General features: G+C 38.3%; 1 protein-coding gene across 1 annotated transcript in view; it reads left to right on the plus strand.

The window, feature by feature from the left end:
* gpr156 (G protein-coupled receptor 156) overlaps window positions 1-21,154 on the plus strand; it is a 30,748-nt gene that overhangs the window by 3,761 nt on the left and 5,833 nt on the right. Inside the window, exons 2-7 of the mRNA XM_067443393.1 lie at window positions 9,309-9,462; window positions 9,993-10,120; window positions 10,240-10,375; window positions 19,235-19,345; window positions 19,433-19,558; window positions 19,945-20,040. Coding sequence (XP_067299494.1) covers window positions 9,346-9,462; window positions 9,993-10,120; window positions 10,240-10,375; window positions 19,235-19,345; window positions 19,433-19,558; window positions 19,945-20,040 — 714 coding nt within the window. The 5' untranslated portion in view covers window positions 9,309-9,345. The remainder of the gene's footprint in view (window positions 1-9,308; window positions 9,463-9,992; window positions 10,121-10,239; window positions 10,376-19,234; window positions 19,346-19,432; window positions 19,559-19,944; window positions 20,041-21,154) is intronic.

The following is a 21,154-nucleotide window of genomic DNA, read 5'->3' on the forward strand; positions in this document are numbered from 1 at the left end:
TTGTGACACATTTGCATAATGCCAGGCTATGGTCTTCATTGGCTGTCCATGAACAACATCTACTTGGACCTGCCCTCAATCACTGTAGTTGTAGCTGAGGCCTGGAAGAGTTTGGCTTGTGTTGTCGACATGCCAAGAAAACGCTATTTTGTGTGCTGCGAAAGCAAGTCCACTTTGCATGCACTTTCAAAGGATGAGGACTTGGGCTTGAATGATACGGTAACACTGACACCATCGTTCGGTTCGTATAGATGTGTTTACAAGTGCTGAGGAAGCATCCGGAGCTGAAATTCAGATATGGTAATGCACATGTACTGTGAGCGTGGGAAACCAGTCACAACAGACCGGGCCATTTGACCTATCTGAGAAGAGTAATCTCTCGGAAAGGAGGGGTATAGGCCGGATCCCTTATCGAGCCGTTTCAGAAACTGTGAGGAACACAGGTGATGCTTCAGTGCATATAATGAGAAAACAAAGTGATTTTTGTCCTTGGGTGGATGTAAGCCTATTGCAGGAGACCTTGAAAACAAAATTAGGAGCCTATAAAATAGCATAGAAGCTCTTTAAACTTGTTTAGCTTTTCCACTCTTGTGTCCAAACAAAGTGGTAATATTGTCTTTATTGTGTTTTAGAGATGGTTGCGTATCATAGATTGCCTGTTGCTTGATCACTATATGCAAATTGAGTAGTGTCGGTTGACCTTGGATCTTCTTGGGGGACTGATTTTAAATTCACCTTTCCAGGCTATTTGGTTTCATACTTGATGTGCAAATTTTCTGGGTCCCACTGCGTTACAGATGAGCGTTTGTATCTGCGGCTGGTGTCTGTTTGTTTGTTAGTAACCATGTGTCTGTGAGGCGCTTGTATAATGTCTGTGCCTCGGGCGCTCAGAGCCATGCAAACTCCTGAACAGACAGTCTCAATCACATCCACACTATCATACCAGACGCTGGCACTCTCTGACAGACTCATAGAGCTTATGTATTCATAGGGATCCACTGCTACATTAGCCTCACTCTAAAGTTTAGTCATACTTTCATGTGAGGCATCAGGTCAAACATACACAGTCACAAATATACTGATTCATATACAAATGAGATAATATGGAACTGCACTTTCTGACTACAGGCATCTTTGACATTACTAAGAAAAATATGATATAATGCAATGGTGGGATTTCCACATTTGGATAAATGGGTAATTGACGCACAGTGTTGGGGAGTAACTACAGTGCATCCAGAAAGTATTCACTGTGCTTCACTTTTTCCACATTTTGTTATGTTACAGCCTTATTCCAAAATTAATTAAAGTCATTATTTTCCTTTAATTCTACTAACAATACTTCATAATGACAACATGAAAGAAGTTTGTTAGAAGTCTTTGCAAATGTATGAATACAAAAAGTAAAAAGAAATCACATGTAAGTATTCACAGCCTTTGTCCTGACACTCAACATTGAGCTAATCCTGTTTCCACTGATCATCTTTGAGATGTTTCTAAAACTGGATTGGGCTCCACCTGTGGTAAATTCAGTTGATTGGAGATGATTTGAAAAGGCACACACCTTGTCTATACAAGGTCCCAGGCACCAGACACTCTACAATCCCTACAGTGAAGCTTGGTGGTGGCAGCATCATGCTGTGGGGATCTTTTTCAGTGGCAGGAACTGAGAGACTGGTCAAGATTAAGGGAAAGATGAATGCTGCAATGTACAGAGACATCCTTAATGAAAACCTGCTCCAGAGCGCACTGGACCTCAGACTGAGGCGAAGGTTCATCTTCCAACAGGACAATGACCCTAAGCACACAGCCAAGATAACAAAGGAGTTGCTATGGGACAACTCTGTGAATGTCCTTACTTGAACCCGATTGAAAATCTCTGGAGAGATGTGATAATGTCTGTGCACGAAAATCCCCATCCAACCTGATGGAGCTTGAGAGGTCCTGCAAAGAAGAATGGGAGAAACTGCCCAAAAAAGGTGTGCATAGCTTTTAGCATCACACTTAAAAAGAATTGAGGCTGTAATTGGTGCCAAAGGTTCTTCAACAAAGTATTGAGCAAAGGCTGTGAATGCTTATGTACATGTGACTTTTTTAACATTTTATTTTTACTATTTGCAAAGATCTCAAACAAGCTTCTTTCACATTGTCATTATGGGGCATTGTTTGTAGAATTGAGGGGAAAAAAATGAATTTAATCCATTTTGGAATAAGGCTGTAACATAATAAATGTGGAAAAAGTGAAGCACTCTGAATACTTTCTGGATGCACTGTACATTTTAATAGATTACGTGTTTTAATCAATAAATAAATGTAACTATAATCAGTTACAGATAATCAAAAAAATGTAAATAAATTATAGCTACTTATGAAAATTTTAATGATAACAAATATTGATATACATGTTTTCTGTAGAAAGCTAGGATATGTTGAATAATATGAATTTGTTGCTTTGCCTGTTTTTGATGTGCATGATGCTTCCTGTCATTTAAAGGCTTTTTAGTAAATCGATGCTATTCTGCTGCTTTAGATTGGCTCTCGTTTGAATTTACAGAGCACCACGTCTGCCAATTACATCAATCCAACATGATAGAGTTGCACCATGGCAAGTGATAAAAATACATTTCATTGCTGGAAATTAGAAAAGTAATCAAAAAGTATTCAAATGTAATCAGTTATATTACTTTAATAAAGTAATTGAAATAGTTACACTACTTATTACATAAATATAGGGTTGCTTGTAATCTGTAATCTATAACATTTCCAAAGTAATCTTCCCAACACCGTTAACATAAAACATGCCCATGAACATTTTTTAAATCTACATCAGTATTTTAAATTAAAGTTTGTATGATTCAAAGTAAAAGTGTATATCTGACTATAATTATCTAACTTTTTCTGTTTTTTCACCATTTTAAACAGCTTTTAATAGTTCATTTTACATAGTACTGTACTGTCAAGTCAACTTAATTTATATAGTGCTTTTACAATGACAATTGTTCTAAAACATCTTCACAGTGTTAATCAGGAAAATATTCCAACAAAACAAGTGACAGATTGTGACAAATTATGTTTTCATAATTAAAGTAATAATATTCAATATACAATCCCAGTCAAAAGTACAGTAAAAGCAGCAATATTATGAAGTAGTATTGCTTCTTAAAGTATATATATATATTCAATATATATATATATATATATATATATATATATATATATATATATATATATATATATATATATATTATTCCTGTGAATTTCTAGCATCATTATTCCAGTCTTTAGTGTCACATGATTCTTCAGAAATTATTATATGCTTAACATTTCTGAGGATTTTTTGGATGAATAGAATGTTCAAAAGAACATAATTTATTAGTTTTTGTTTTTTGGTATAAACATATGAATTTTATGAATTATAAAATTCATATAAAAATATGAATTCCTTCCTTTAAAAAAAAGTTACTGACCACATATTGTCTGTTTGTCTCATAGAGGTAAAAGGTGCCTAAATAATAATTAGAAAGAATTTGCAAGGATCTTTCAACTTCCCAAAAGCATTTCATGTCAGTTACCCACATGCCCTGCACATAAACACATACACATACCTCTGTCTCAGTGACACACCCATATTTAAAACATTTTAAAAGGAAGGCATGAAAAATGTCTTCATAATAAATACAATAACAGGTGAGGACAGCACTGAAAAATAATTTTGAATTGCATAATACAGGCTATTCTTCTTTACATGCCTCAAAGATACTGGCACAGGGGCCGTGTTGTTGTAGACATTCAGACTTTGTGAAGATCACAGCACAGGTAATGTGGTCTGCCCTTTCAGGCTCATGCATGCGGTTATTTCGCCGATGTGACGCACAGCGCTGCATTGTGCGTGGTAATCGGTGCATCCATGTGGGATTTAGGGTCTTGCTTGCAGCTCTTTAAACTGTGTATTGTGGAGGCAAGCCTGAGCTTTTCCCTCCTTTTTTCATTAGGGATTAAGGAGCAACATGATTACAGTTTTTAAACATCAAGGGTATAATTATGTAATGAAGAGGAGAATAAGGCTGTGCTTTTTAAGTTCTAATGTTCACCGTCACGAGGGAGGCAGCTATGATTTCGCTGTGGTCTGGCGTTTTTATGTTTGTTTTGTTTTTTGGTTTACTGATGCTTTGTGTTCTGGTTGGGGTCTGAGTGATCCGAAGGCCATTTGATAACTCAACATTATGATACTAAGCAACATTTCGACTTCATAACATGCTGTAAAGGAGTAGTAAACGATTATTAAGGGTGTGTTCACATGATGTTTGGTTGGATTAAAACAAACCCTGTTGAGACTGTTCTGTTAGTGCGGTTCATTTGTATACGTGAACACTTCAAGGACATAGCTGATCTTCACTCAGAATTCAAAATCCTTTTAGTCACTTTATTTCACTTCTTTTTCCCCCCACAAAAATGTGTGACGGAGGGATTCCTGGTGCTGTATTATTTCCTTTACACACTTTATTAGCTCTTTGCGAGTTTTCAGCTTGTCAAAATACCATCATTTGTAGATAAGCGTATACAATGAGCACATTAAGCCCGGCACACAGCATTGTTTTCGATGTTCGGTAATAATAAATGTACATAATAAAAGCAGACTAATCAGGATGTGCACGTATCCTATGGCTTTAGGTTCGGAATCTTTAGGTGCGTTAAAATACAAATGTGAACGCAAGTGGACCAAGGCAAAATGATTTTATGAACACACCCTGAGAAAATCTGTTGAAAGAGATATGCATGAGAGACATTACAAAAAAGAAAAGCTCAAAGAAATATCAATGGGAAAAAAAATATCAATGGGTTAACCAAAAAAATGAGAATTCTGTCATTAATTACTCACCCTCACCCTCATGTCTCACCCCAAGACCTTTGTTTATCTTCGGAAAACAAATTAAAGGGGTATTTTAGCACTGGGAAGATGAATCTATATTTAAACTGGGTCATTAATGTAGTAGAAATGTGAAATAATTTTTGAATTTGGTGCTTTCTAGACTGAGAAAAGACAGAAAATGTATTTTTGTTTCATGGGGATGAAAGACAACAATTCCCAGAATGCTTTGCTACCCTACGAGGCCACTCCCAAAGCCACCGTGCCTGAATCACTGTGACTGGTGATAGCTGAGGTAAACGCGTCCGCGGCAGTCGTTCACAGCGCGTGTTCAGTTCATGCCTTTGGAAGCTGAACTTTTAATAGGATTTAATTTGAGATGTTGAAACACTCACTTTGCTCCGCACCGCTCCGTTTATATGAATGCCTGCAGCTGTGAGCTGAGCAAGGGGGTAATCTAGCACTCGGAAAGCGTTGCTAACCAAGCCATCACCTGCTGTTAGCATCCCATTGACTCCCATTCATTTTTGAGTCACTTTGACAGTGAATAACTTTACATCTGAGACGTTTAAAGACTCCATTTGTCCATTGTTTATTTCTAAAGAAACACGACAATGCATAAAAGGCTCCGTTACCTTGTATCTTACACTATCGCCCCGTAGAAGCTGTTTTTGTAAAAATAGGCTAACTATTGCGTCATAACCAACGGGACTCTGTCGCACAGTTGAGAAATTACCGTATAGACCTGAGGAGACGCTCGCAGGCAATCTTCTACTGTCTATGAGACAGTCGGGGGGACATGGAGACATAAAGTCTGATAAAGTCAAGGGGGAAGAATGGGGAGAAGCCCATAGTGAGCCAAAAGCAACGGGAGAAAATATTTAAACAACGTGATTCAGATTTCACTTTTCACAACTACTAGAAGACCTACAGCTGTCAGACAGGTTGCTTACGTCACATCTACGTCGTCAAGCTCAGTCTGAGCCTGCACAGTTCGCTCAGCCATCAGGAAGTGAGTGCCTATATTTGACCTCATTTTCCGCCGTTGACATCTATGGGATTTCGAATATACTCCAGGAATATACTCCAGGGTTTCTACTGATAGAAAGCCATATGCTAATCGCTGAAGTAACCCTTTAAGATATTTTTGATGAAATCCGAGAGCTCTCCGACCCACAGAGACAGCAATTTAATTGACACTTTTTTCAAGGCCCAGAAAGGTAGTAAAGAAGACATCAATAAAAAATGGTGCATGTGACTACAATGGCTCAACCTAGTGTTATGAAGCGACGGGAATTCTTTTTGTACGCAAAAAAATGCCGGCTTGCCATTGGCAGATGCTGTTCACGCATGCATGTGATGCTGACGCAGGAGCTAGCCAATGGTCAGCCTCGTAGCGCTTCAAAGCACTGCACTGTATTTACAGTGTAAACTGCACAGGATTCTCGCTTCATAACATTAAGGTTGAACTACTGCAGTTACATGGACTATTTTAATGATGTCTTTCATACCCTGCTGGGCCTTGAAAGTGTTTATTAAATAGCTGTCTACGGAGGGCTCAGAGAACTCTATGATTTCATCCGAATTATCTTTATTTGTATTCAGTAAATGAACAAAGGTCTTACAGGTCTGAAACAACATGAGGATGAGTACTTTTCATCTTTGGGTGACCCTTGGTAACCGTTTGTTATTAGAAAAGCTTTTCCACTGCTATGAGTTCCAAGCGGGAAGGCCTGAAAACAGATGTTTCTGCTCAGTACGTGAGTAACATTGTTTTTGCATTCTGTTTCACAGAATCAAGATATGATGTTGTTGTAATATCAGCCATGGCTTTGCGTCTCATTGTTTGCCTATCATTGTTTGTTTATATTGAATCATCATCTTTTTCTCATTAATGTACACACAGCACCCCATATTGACAGAAAAACACACAATTGTTGACATTTTTGCAGATTTATTAAAAAAGAAAATCTGAAATATCACATGGTCCTAACTATTCAGACCCTTTGCTCAGTATTTAGTAGAAGCGCCCTTTTGATCTAATACAGCCATGAGTCTTTTTTGGAGAGATGCAACACGTTTTTCACACCTGGATTTGGGGATCTTCTGCCCTTCCTCTAGATCCTCTCCAGTTCTGTCAGGTTGGATGGTAAACGAAGAGTGCAATGTAACAAAGAGTGAAAATCTTAAGGGGGTCTGAATGCTTTCTGTACCCACTGTATATGTAACAAGGACACTACAATAAAGTGTTACCCATTTTTAATATAATAGTAGATAATTCTCACATTTCTGAAAAATCTATAACCTGCTTTGTGATTCAGCAGATTCTAAAGCTTCAATATTATCTTTCAAGTAAAATGTTTTTAGCAGGGACGTGCACAGAGGGGTTGCTCAGGTTGCCCGGGCAACTGCCCATATGCCCTTCTCGACTCACGTTGCCCTTCCGAGGTGGAAAAAAATAAATAAAAAAATTCGTACAATGGATGCAGAATTTCACGTAGGCCAAGATACAAAAAAAAAATCGCAAAGCCTCGTTCACTTCCATATTCGGGTACCCGTCCGAAAGTGAAAGTCAAGCAATTGCTTGGGGCACCGAGCTGGCCTGGGGCCTCAAGACAGCGACAGGTTAAGAATAAAATGCAACGACAAACTGCTTGAGCGCCCCTTTGATAGTCAATGCAGTAAAGTGCAATGACACTGTTATCGGAATCCCCCTCAAGGGGGCCCTCTCAGTCGTCGCTGACAACAGCCACCCAACCACGCAATCTCTGCTGCCGGCAAAATACAAAACCTCCTCGGCGATCATGAAGCGGAATTATGCTTTAGGAAGCCAGAAAAGAAAAAAGATAAAAAACAAGATAGTGGTAAGTGATAAATTACATTATATAAAATAGCTTTATTTGTACAAAAATTGTGTAATTTTGCAGCAGGTAGGCTAGCAAAAATATGTTTATGTTAGCTAACGTTACCTGCCTGGCAAATGCTGCTTGTAACGAACAGTTAGTGCAACTTTGTTTTCGAACGGACGGAATATGGTTACTTAATGTAATATGTTTTTTTAACGGGATAAGGTAATGTGCTAGTGTCGGGATATATGGTAGTAACAGTTTATGCAAATATGATATTATTTTTATAAGTTACCAATGGATCTTGAACAGTTACTTTATTCGGTGTGGCAATTTTTACACTGTTGCATTTTGAAGTACAGTATCAGGACAACCCACATGTTTTACTGGTACTGTTTATTAACTATTTAACAGGTATTATAGTCATCTGTTGCAACTTCATAATAACCATCCAGATAATGTTTATAGACAGTTTACAAACCAACTAGTAACTGTCACGGTTGGTAAATCCGCTGTCTCATTCTAGTCTTGTGTGTGTGTGTGTATGTGGTGCAGGTGTATGTTGTGTGGGTGTGTCTCGTTACGTTGTTTGTTCTTAGGGGCGTGGTCACTAGTTAGCCTGATCAGCGGATTTACCAACCGTGACAGTAACCCTTAACAAAATGTTAGGAATATTTGGTCTGTCTATCTATGTAATGTTTATAGATGTTTTAAAAATGGTTTCTTAAAGTTTTACAAACATTTTTTAATCATTACCCGTTTATCTGTAGAAAGTTAGCCATGTCCATTTTGCTTGGGGCCCCCAAAATCCTTCTAACCGCCTTGGCTGAGCCTGCATGAGCGGCACTAGAAGGAGATTGTTCGGGTGAGACTTAACGTTGTCGGAAAGGTATAACAAATGGACGATCATAAACTGTTGATGGCAGTTAAATTAATATTGTCTTTTTTTATTAGACTATTGATATTGACTGGTTTGAGTTCTTTATTGGTATAGGCAAGGGAAATGGCCTCAAACGCACCATAATGCAGGAAATCACATCTACGAAATAAAAAAAATTCTTGGGGGAGAAACCCCCAGACCCCCCTGCAAAAAATAGCCCCACCTATAATATTTTTCCTGAGCAGAACATAAATACCACTAGGGGGCATTGAAATAATAATGATAATGGCAATAACAATAATATGTAATTGGACAGATCATGGGGGGTGGGGGGGTTCCCTTTTTTAGGTCAGAGCAACTGCCCCTCAAAAATCCTGTGCACGTCCCTGGTTTTTAGGTTGAAGAACAAATTAAAAAAATCTGAAAGAAAACTGAAGGGCTACTAACACGAGGGCTGAGCCATCTTCATCTAAAAAAACAACAACAAAACAAACAAGAAATTAACATTCCTTTAGTAACAGTCATTAATTATCACGTCATTTCATATCACATATCTTTTCACATATCATTTTACAGTCTTTACTCTTTACAGTCTTATACTGAACTGGGAAAAACTGACTGTATTCCAGACAGAAGAGCATTTCTATTGACACTATGAGTAACAGCGCCATCTTGTGTTCATTCTTCTACATGAAGTTTCATTTCTGTCTTTCAGGATGTGTGTATGAGTTGAGCTAGAGCTCAGGCCAGTGATGGAGGCAGGACTGAACTGCAGCTCTCACTGTGAGTCTGGCGTCTGCTTCATCTACCCAGGAGTGAACAGCCAGCAGGGCTGGGACGTCCTGCAGAGACTCTGTGCGCTCTCAGTGGTACATACACACACGTCTACCACAACACACTCAGAGACAGTTCCATTTATATTTACGAACAGTCTGAGTCTATATACCGTTCAAAAGTTTGGGGTCAATAACCCTCCATTTTATTTAGCAAGGAAATATTAAATTGATCAAAAGTGACAGTAAAGACTTTTGAACTTTCTATTCATTAAAGAATCTGGATAAAATACCATGTTTTTTTGTGGGTTTTTTTAAATGTTAAAAACCTTGACTGTTTACAACATTGATCATAATAATAAATGTTTCTTGAGCAGAAAATCAGCATATTAGAATGATTTCTGAAGGATCATGTGACTCTGAAGACTGGTGTAATGATGCTGAACATTCAGCTTTGACATCACAGAAATATATGACAAATAGAAAACTAATATTATATAACTAATATTTCACAGTATTACTGTCTTTACTGTATTTTTGATCAGTAAATGCAGTCTTGGTGAGCATAAGAGACTTGAACTGTGGTGATGTATATTAAGTATATTTTGCTGTTTTTCTGTGTATAGAGGGGTGTGGGTGTCCAGAGTCAGTCTCTGTCTCCTGCTCTTCGAGCTGTAGTCTGGACGCTGCTCTCTTGTGGGATTCTGCTAGCTCTTTTCTTCCTCATTTTCACTCTGCGCTTCAAAAACAACAGGTAGGAAATAGCTGGATCTCTTCTTGTGTTCAAAGCTCTCAAACATGACTCATTTATTGCTTTAAAAGCTGGTCTTTGTGTCCACTAACATAGATTTTGATTCTGTATCTCTGACACAGGATAGTGAAGATGTCCAGTCCCAATCTGAACGTGTTGACCCTCTGTGGGAGTGTGCTCACATATAGCAGCGGCTTCTTATTCGCCGTGGAGGAGAGGGAACCGCTGTCAGGAGCAGGATCAAGAGCTGTCTTACAGGTACACACACACACACACACACACACACACACACACACACACACACACACACACACACACACACACACACACAGAACTAAATCCAGAGCCATTTCTAGCATAAACAATGGATATGCAATCAATCACAGATGCCAGGTTTGAGAAGCCTTACAGCTTAAAGTCAACAAGAATTCTGTTAAATGTGTTTGGTGCATTAAAGGAGGTTTATGGTGTTGTTAAAAGTAAACAGCCCTTTAGCAATAAGGCAGCTGTGTGATTTATGGGACTGCTTTAGATATACTAAAGTAAAGGGAGGTACAAAGAGCAGGGGGTCTTAGGTAATCTGATGGAGTTGACTTTCAAAATCTAAATAACCGTGTGTGTGTGTGTGTGTGTGTGTGTGTGTGTGTGTGTGTGTGTGTGTGTGTGTGTGTGTGTGTGTGTGTGTGTGTGTGTGTGTGTGTGTGTGTGTAGTTTTAAACCACTGCTAATCCATCTAAATCATTTAGATGGATTAGCAGTGGTTTAAAAAAGATACACTAGTGTTCAAAAGTGTGGGTTCAGTAAAACAATACTAAAAAAAATAGCACTTTTCTTCAGCAAGGATGCATAAAATTGATCAAAAGTCACAGTAAATATATTTATAAGATTTCTATTTCTAATAAACACTGTTCTTTTGAACTTTCTATTCACCAAATAAAGAAATGTGTTGTTTTCAAATGTTAAGCAGCATATTATCTATTAAAAACATAGATTTATGATAGATAATAATAATACATATTTCTTTATTAGAAGAATTTCTGAAGGATCACTGCAAGAATCAATAACATTTAAATTTTGTTAAACCTAAAAAACTAAAAATCACAAGCTAAAAATTCAGTAAAGGTTTTCCGGCCTTGACCCTTATGCACATTGTTGGACAGATTGTTCCAGATTCTCTGAATATTTGGATGATATTATGCACTGTAGATAACTTCAAACTCTTTGCAGTTTTTCTCTGAGAACTCCTTCCTGATATTGCTCCACTATATTTCGCTGCAGCATTGGGGGAATTGGTGATCATCTTGAATTCTGAGAGACACTGCCACTCTGAGAGGCTCTTTTTATACCCAATCATGTTGCCAATTGACCTAATAAGTTGCAAATTGGACCTCCGGCTGTTCCTTATACAGGCCCTTCTCAAAAAATTAGCATATGTGATAAAAGTTCATTATTTTCCACAATGTAATGATACAAATTAAACTTTCATATATTTTAGATTCATTTCACACCAACTGAAATATTTCAGGTCTTTTATTGTTTTAATACTGATGATTTTGGCATACAGCTCATTAAAAAACCCAAAATCTCAAAAAATTAGCATATTTCATCCGACCAATAAAAGAAAAGTGTTTTTAATACAAAGAAAGGCAACCTTCAAATAATTATGTTCAGTTATGCACTCAATACTTGGTCGGGAATCCTTTTGCTGAAATGACTGCTTCAATGTGTAGAAGCAGTTTATGCCTTGATAAAACACAGTGGACCAACACCAGCAGCTGACATGGCACCCCAGACCATCACTGACTGTGGGTACTTGACACTGGACTTCAGGCATTTTGGCATTTCCTTCTCCCCAGTCTTCCTCCAGACTCTGGCACCTTGATTTCCGAATGACATGCAAAATTTGCTTTCATCCGAAAAAAGTACTTTGGACCACTGAGCAACAGTCCAGTGCTGCTTCTCTGTAGCCCAAACTGGCTTGACCTGGGGAATGCGGCACCTGTAGCCCATTTCCTGCACACGCCTGTGCACGGTGGCTCTGGATGTTTCTACTCCAGACTCAGTCCACTGCTTCCGCAGGTCCCCCAAGGTCTGGAATCGGTCCTTCTCCACAATCTTCCTCAGGGTCCGGTCACCTCTTCTCGTTGTGCAGCGTTTTTTGCCACACTTTTTCCTTCCCACAGACTTCCCACTGAGGTGCCTTGATACAGCACTCTGGGAACAGCCTATTCGTTCAGAAATTTCTTTCTGTGTCTTACCCTCTCGCTTGAGGGTGTCAATGATGGCTTTCTGGACAGCAGTCAGGTCGGCAGGTTAATATCTCGTTTAGAGAACCTTTTCATGATATGCTAATTTTTTGAGATATGAATTTTGGGTTTTCATGAGCTGTATGCCAAAATCATCAGTATTAAAAGGGATCCCCTGGTGTTGAGACTTGTATGGCTTAATATAACATAAATTATGTATCTTACTGAAATATGTAGTAGAAACCCCATGAAAGATCTACGTTATTTAAAAAATCGATTTTATATTTGGACCATGGACCATTTTGTTTGCGTTCTAGATTGATGACGTCAATGAATGGTGTCACTCGGTTGCACCAATGAATTGCTTTGTAATGGTACTTAAAACACATTCAAACATACATGTGCACACAAACTCACCTACACAAAGTCACAAACAGATCGGCAGGCGCGCACACACTGACAGCTGTCTCAATCGAGATGTTGGGCTGCTCAGTCTCCACGACAGGGGCTGAATCTGAAATCGACCCCCTATACCCTGAAATAGGGCATTATTTGAAGGGACGGCCATTTGTAGTGGTGTCCGAAACCATAGTGGACATGTTTGAGTGCATTCATTCAGTCTCACGTTGCGCCGCAATTTACACACAACAGCTGTCCGACTTCATGCACTCATCTTCATTCATTCCAAGTTGTATTAGTGAAGAAAAGTAGGGAATGTTATTCGTGTCTTAAAGATGAAAGTTTAAAGATTGAGGTTTTAAATTACTGAACGTGTGCTCAAACTTTAATGCATGAACCATCATAACCAAAACATCCTGCCTCACTTCCTCACATTCCCCTATCCCATCGTCCTACCTAGATAGTTCCCTCTGCTGGTCACATTAGGCATTACAGTTAATCTACTGCATATCAACTGTCTATCTATGATATCAACACAGGGAATAGTGAATGAGGGTTATGTATGCACGCACGCATGCGTATGTGTGTGTGTTCGCGCCGATCTGTTGGTGTGTGTGTGTGTGTGTGAGTCTGTGAGAGAGAGAGTTTGTGTGCACATGTATGTTTGAGTGTGCTTTAAGTACAATTACAAAGCAATTCATTGGTTTTGTTTAACTCTGAAACAATTTTCGAGTTGTGTTGTGGTAAAAATAGCTACGGGTAGCGCCAGCTGATTGAGGAGTGCAACCACTCTACGTCATCAACCTAGAACTCAAACAAAATGGCGCCGCCCATGGTCCAAATATAAAATCAATTTTTTAAATAAAGTAGATCTTTCATGGATTTTCTACTATATATTTCAGTTAGAGACATAATTTATGTTATATTAAGCCATACAAGTCTCAACACCAGGGGATCCCTTTAAAACAATAAAAGGCCTGAAATATTTCAGTTGGTGTGCAATGAATCTAAAGTATATGAAAGTTTAATTTTTATCATTACATTATGGAAAATAGTGAACATTTATCACATATGCTAATTTTTTGAGAAGGACCTGTATATACGTTAAGTTCACCCAAAAATGACATTTATGTCATTAAAGGGGGGGTGAAACACTCAGTTTCAGTCAATCTCATGTCAATCTTGAGTACCTATAGAGTAGTATTGCATCCTTCATATCTCCGAAAAGTCTTTAGCTTTATCATATTTATAAAAGAAATATGGGCTGTACCGAGTCTTTCCGGAAAAAACCGAGCGCCTGGAGGCGTATCGTGTGGGCGGAGCTAAAGAATGACAAGCGCGCAAAGCGGTGACGTCCTCAAGCGTGGAGAAACCCATCTATCTCAGCTAATACAGATAATGATCCACAATCAAATCTGAGGCTGAAATAAATTGAACAGGAGAAACGGCAACATCAGGATGTCCGTCTCTGTGGTATGTACTGTATTTAGGGGCCTTTGTGTGCAGTTTATGAGGACATGATTCGGTTTATAGACTATTGTATGTGACTAGACCTTAGAGGTAGCAAGCAAAACTACGCATTTTAGCGCATTTGAATGACGAAGCACGCGATCGTATCGTTTACTGATGTTTACTCATGCGACGGTAGCCAATAGCAGAGACATTTGAAGTTGATTTACTCACCGGCATCTTCCAAAGCAGGACCGCTCTGTCAAAAACACACTTCTTTGGTATGATTTGGTGAAGTCCTGACAGCAGTGGCGTGGAGATCCACTTTGCGACGCGACTGAACCGATGCCTTGAAGCTTCCCGTCATTTCTGCATCAAAGCGCTGCCTTCCCGGAATGCTGTGCTGAAGCGTTGAAGTCGCTCGACGTCACCCATAGGAATAAAGTGGAGCGCGGCGCGACAGAAGTGTTCACGGACGACTGGATCTGCACCTGAGAGACTGTTTACAGCGTGCATTTCTTCTCTCTCCCTCTAGTCACGCGCGCGCGCACCCTTCCGGGAGAAGAGCCCGTACAGCCCATACAAGGACCTTCCGATCTATTTAACGTCAAGTAGACCCATACTCGAAAAAAACTCACCGAAACTTGTGAGAAACCGGAAGGAGTATTTTTAACACAGAAATACTCCATCAAACGTCCAACATTAGTTTTTGAAACTTTGTCTATGTTTAGGATGGGAATCCAAGTCTTTAAAGGTGTAAAAAGCTCAGTATGCATGAAACAGCATTTCAACCCCCCTTTAATGACACCCCCTAATGTTGTTCCTCACCAGTAAGACCTCCGTTCATCTTCGGAACACAGTTTAAGATATTTTATATTTAGTCAGAGAGCGTATCTGTGTATGCACACTATACTGTCCATGTCCAGAAAGGAAATAAAAACATCATCAAAGTAGTCCATATGTGACATCAGCAGTTAGTAGAATCCCCTGAAGCCTCGAAAATACATTTGGGTCCAAAAATAACCAAAACTACGACTTTATTCAGCATTGTCTTCTCTTCCGCGTTTGTGTTCAATCCTCAAATAAAGATTCACGTGACATTGGCGATCTGAATCATTGATGGATTCACTGATTCATAACCATTTGAATCTTTATTTGAGGTTTGAAAACAAACGCGGAAGAGAAGACAATGCCAAATAAAGTCGTAGTTTTTGTTATTTTTGGACCAAAATGTATTTTCGATGCTTCAATTCTAACTAACTAACTAACTAACTAACTAACTAACTAACTAACTAACTAACTAACTAACTAACTAACTAACTAACTAACTAACTAACTAACTAACTAACTAACTAACTAACAGATTCTAACTAACTAACTGATGTCACATATGGACTACTTTGATGATGTTTTTATTCCCTTTCTGGACATGGACAGTAAAGTGTGCATACACTTGCATACGCTCTCTGACTAAATATAAAATATCTTAAACTGTGCTCTGAAGATGAACGAAGGTCTTACGGGTTGAAAATGCTCTCCAAAGCAGATCAATTTGAAAACGCCGTCTTCGCGTTGAAGTGTGGACTGAAGACGGATATATTTGAAAACAATGACGCATTTTTAGTCATGTGACGCATATTGCACTATATATGCATGTTTATACCACTATTGTGCCAGTTTTGTGCTAATCACTTTCATACAGTTGCTCAAATATGTTACTTTGCACACTTCATATCACAGTCCTGCAAGGATGACAGAAAATGTACTTGCATTTGTTTTCCTGTCACAAAACATGAGTGGAGTTGCATTTTAGACCAAACATAATAATGGTTGACTGACTGCGACCTGGACGCATCAGTGAATGGTGAGATATTTTGCTAAATAAAACGATCCTGCCAGAAGAATTGCGTGATAACTTTGACATCTGTATCGTCTCAGTGAGCTTTTACGCATGCGCAGTGAGTTGAATTTGGTGTTTACTGATGTTTCAGTGGGGATGAGATACTTTTGGAAAATGCTAATGTGGACGGAGAGCGTTTTCAAATCTATCCGGATTACAATTTGTACAGTGTCCCAACTTTTGTGTGAAATGAAAGCAACAGCAATAAGACACCATTGGTCTGGCACAAGCCAGAAATAGCAGTACAGAAATGGCTCAGAAATCCCTGTATTTTACATTTACATTACATTTACACATTTGGCAGACGCTTTTTTTCAAGGTACACATTTTACGTTTTTGTCAGTTCTTGCTTTCCCAGGGGAATCAAACCCATGACCTTGGCTTTGTTAGCGCCACACTCTACTGTTTGAGCTACAGGAAAGCCCTTTAACAGTACATATACAGGGAGTGCAGAATTATTAGGCAAATGAGTATTTTGACCATATCATCCTCGTTATGCATGTTGTCTTACTCCAAGCTGTATAGGCTGGAAAGCCTACTACCAATTAAGCATATTAGGTGATGTGCATCTCTGTAATGAGAAGGGGTGTGGTCTAATGACATCAACACCCTATATCAGGTGTGCATAATTATTAGGCAACTTCCTTTCCTTTGGCAAAATGGGTCAAAAGAAGGACTTGACAGGCTCAGAAAAGTCAAAAATAGTGAGATATATTGCAGAGAGATGCAGCAGTCTTAAAATAGCCAAGCTTCTGAAGCGTGATCATCGAACAATCAAGCGTTTCATTCAAAATATTCAACAGGGTCGCAAGAAGCGTGTGGAAAAACCAAGGCGCAAAATAACTGTCCGTGAACTGAGAAAAGTCAAGCGTGCAGCTGCCAAGATGCCACTTGCCACCAGTTTGGCCATATTTCAGAGCTGCAACATCACTGGAGTGCCCAAAAGCACAAGGTGTGCAATACTCAGAGACATGGCCAAGGTAAGAAAGGCAGAAAGTCGACCACCACTGAACAAGACACACAAGCTGAAACGTCAAGACTGGGCCAAGAAATATCTCAAGACTGATTTTTCTAAGGTTTTATGGACTGATGAAATGAGAGTGAGTCTTGATGGGCCAGATGGATGGGCCCGTGGCTGGATTGGTAAAGGGCAGAGAGCTCCAGTCCGACTCAGATGCCAGCAAGGTGGAGGTGGAGTACTGGTTTGGGCTGGTATCATCAAAGATGAGCTTGTGGGGCCTTTTCGGGTTGAGGATGGAGTCAAGCTCAACTCCCAGTCCTACTGCCAGTTTCTGGAAGACACCTTCTTCAAGCAGTGGTACAGGAAGAAGTCTGCATCCTTCAAGAAAAACATAATTTTCATGCAGGACAATGCTCCATCACACGCGTCCAAGTACTCCACAGCGTGGCTGGCAAGAAAGGGTATAAAAGAAGAAAATCTAATGCTATGGCCTCCTTGTTCACCTGATCTGAACCCCATTGAGAACCTGTGGTCCATCATCAAATGTGCGATTTACAAGGAGGGAAAACAGTACACCTCTCTGAACATTGTCTGGGAGGCTGTGGTTGCTGCTGCACGCAATGTTGATGGTGAACAGATCAAAACACTGGCAGAATCCATGGATGGCAGGCTTTTGAGTGTCCTTGCAAAGAAAGGTGGCTATATTGGTCACTGATTTGTTTTTGAATGTCAGAAATGTATATTTGTGAATGTTGAGATGTTATATTGGTTTCACTGGTAAAAATAAATAATTGAAATGGGTATAAATTTGTTTTTTGTTAAGTTGCCTAATAATTATGCACAGTAATAGTCACCTGCACACACAGATATCCCCCTAAAATAGCTAAAACTAAAACTTCCAAAAATATTCAGCTTTGATATTAATGAGTTTTTATGTTCATTGAGAACATGGTTGTTGTTCAATAATAAAATTAATCCTCAAAATTACAACTTGCCTAATAATTCTGCACTCCCTGTAGTTCAGGACACAGCAGTAAGGTGTGAGCAAGTATAAGAAGAAGAAAGACTCCAAATGCGAGCACACGTTTGTTTGAAAAACATAGATAATCCAATCCTGAAACAAGACCACACAAATGAATCAGGAATGTAATCCACACAAAAAAGGCAGGAGAACAACAACATGGAACATACATGCAAGATCAACGACCGACAACACACAACTAAACACAGGGGTATATAAATACACGGGCCAGGGACGGGTGACGGATGTTAGTAACAAACAAAGGATTAAATGAGGGTAACTATAGGTACTAACAAGGTAGGAAACAAGAACTAAACACAGGAAGAGAACACAGAAACAATGGGAACAGAAACACTTTAACCACGGGACAGGGGAATACATGACATGAGTGTTTTCTGTTAGCCAATATTTCACTAGACCCAGCGCAAGAGAATGACTTTTTATTAATGTGTTTTTATATTAGATGGAAATTATTTTTTATATTATTTTGTATTTTACAACCAAAAAATATTGTTCCCTTTACAGAAATAAAATCTGCAACAAGCAGAACATTACACAGCCACAATATAACAATACATTGAAAAACACACAGGGAATACTTTGTTTTGAAGTGTCCTTGTTACATGTACTTGCCATAATAGTAATTTACGCAGAATTACATGCAACTATCCCTAATCCTACCCTATAGAAAATGCATGTAGTTAATTAATACCACTCAGTACTTAAATATATAGTTACACCGTAACAATGACACCTTAAAATAAAGTGTAACCCTTTATTTTAAACTGTCTGTTATGATGTATTTATACATTTTCCTACTAAGTAATAATAATTAACTACATGCATTTTCTATAGGGTTAGGTTTAGAGTTTGCATGAAATTGTGCATAATTTATAGTTATTATTTAATAGAAAACTACATGTAACGTGTTACAAAAGCACTGTAAAATAAACTTTTTTTTATGTTACAAGTGCTATTTCAACAGCAGATTTTGCATGGTTACTTTAACAGTGTCATGATTTGCACGGTTATGTACAAATAGAAAAGAGTAATGTGAATGAATGTGTCATCACTAAGATCAGAACAGAAATAAAAGCGGTTTGTGTGTTAAATGTGCATATCTTTTTCTGTACCATCTCAGGCGCGGATGTGGACACTGTGTATTGGCAGCTCTCTGGTGTTTGGCCCTATTCTTGGAAAAACATGGCGGCTCTACAGAGTGTTCACTCAGCGTGTGCCCGACAAGAGAGTGGTGAGTTATGATATATCTGTGTATGAACAGGCTTTGAATTATTGGTTGATGTCACTGGCTTTATAATAGTGCTCTGTTGTGTTTCAGATTATTAGAGACATCCAGCTGATGGGTTTGGTTGCTCTGCTGGTCCTAGTGGATGTTGTTGTTCTGTCAACATGGGGTCTGACGGATCCGATCAAGTGCTCTCGGTCTATTAGTGCTGTTGTGAAGGTACACTCATCCTGATTTTTCTGTTGAACAGTTTTTTTGAGAATTTTCACACAGCTGTTTTTATAAACAAATTAACCCTATATGTCATGATTTTTTTTTTTTAAATCACCATAAAAAAGCAAGCATTATAGAAGTAATCCATATAACTGTGTGCTATATTTCAAACCATGTGAAAGCTATATGATAGTTTTGTGTGAGTTAAAGACCCAAATTTATTCAGAAACTCATTGCATTCTTAAAGCAGTGAAGACGTACTTTATTTTTGAACAAGCACAGCCATTATATCCTAAAGAAAGGGATAAAGAACCATAAAAAGGAGAACTGATGCAAGCTCAACTAATGTGTGTCAATGTAAAGTGTTTTGTGTTGTTTGTTCTTCATGTCAGGTAATAGAGCTGGACCCATCGTACTCTCTGACCCAGCAAGACTCCTGTTCTTCTCTCTACTCGGACCTATGGGTAATCCTGCTCTCCGTGCTTAAGGTTTGAACATTTGAACAGTACTTAACAAATATTTAATAAATAGTAATTTTACATACTGTATATACTGTAGAATAATTGCTTATATGTTTTATATAAGAAAATGAAGCCTTTTGTTGGGCTATACAGATTTTTTTTATTTTATTTAAAATAATATAAATACTATTTTAATACATATTCTAGTTTTTATTTAAATATTTTCCTTTTTTAAGTTTTAGTAATTTTGTTGTGTGGTTTTGGCATTTTATTTATAATTTCATTTATAAATTAATTATTTTAGTTTCAGTTATTTTAGTATATCAAGTTAAACTAAATTAAAATGAAAATGTTGCCTAGGCTATTTTTTATTTTTTATATGTTTATTTTTTATATTTAATTTTATTTCAGTGAATACAAGTGACAATTCTTTTTATGTTTTTAGTTTGTCAAAATTTACTTAAAGGTTTACTTCAGTGATTTAGCATTAAGCTTTGTATTTAAACTGGGTCATTTATGTAATAGAAATGTGAAATTATTTTTGAATTTGGTGCCTTCTAGACTGAGAAAAGACAACATTTATTTTTGTCTCATGTGGATGAAAGACCACAAGGCCCAGAATGCATTGCTTTGCTGCCCTACAAGGCCAGTCCCAAAGCCACCGCTACTGGATCCCACCGTGTTCATTTTCATAAAATCAGTTCAGTTAGAGAACAGACACTACAATTAAAAAGTGAACGTGTTTGTTCAATATAATGTGAGTGAGCCAAATGAGTGTCACGGCACAAACGCAGCAGGAGTCAGATTACATTCATCACTAGAGCTGAGGTAATCGCGTCCGTGGCATACATTCACAGCGTGGGCTTAACTTTCATAGGAATTCATTTGAAAAGTTGAAACACTCATTTTGCTCCTCACCGCTCCGTTTATATGAATGCCCACAGCCAGAGGTAGACAAAGTACATAACTCTATTACTTGAGTAAAAGTAAAAGTACTACTGGTCAAATATTACTCCGTTACAAGTGAAAGTTGTACAAATAGATTTTTACTCAAGTAAAAGTACAGAAGTATTTGTTTTCAAAAGTACTTAAGTATAAAAGTGAATTTCCTTTTTTATGCCAATGCCTTTTTTTTCTATTG

This window comes from Pseudorasbora parva, chromosome 5 (genome assembly GCF_024679245.1).
Source record: "Pseudorasbora parva isolate DD20220531a chromosome 5, ASM2467924v1, whole genome shotgun sequence".
NCBI classification, from domain to species: Eukaryota; Metazoa; Chordata; class Actinopteri; order Cypriniformes; family Gobionidae; genus Pseudorasbora; species Pseudorasbora parva.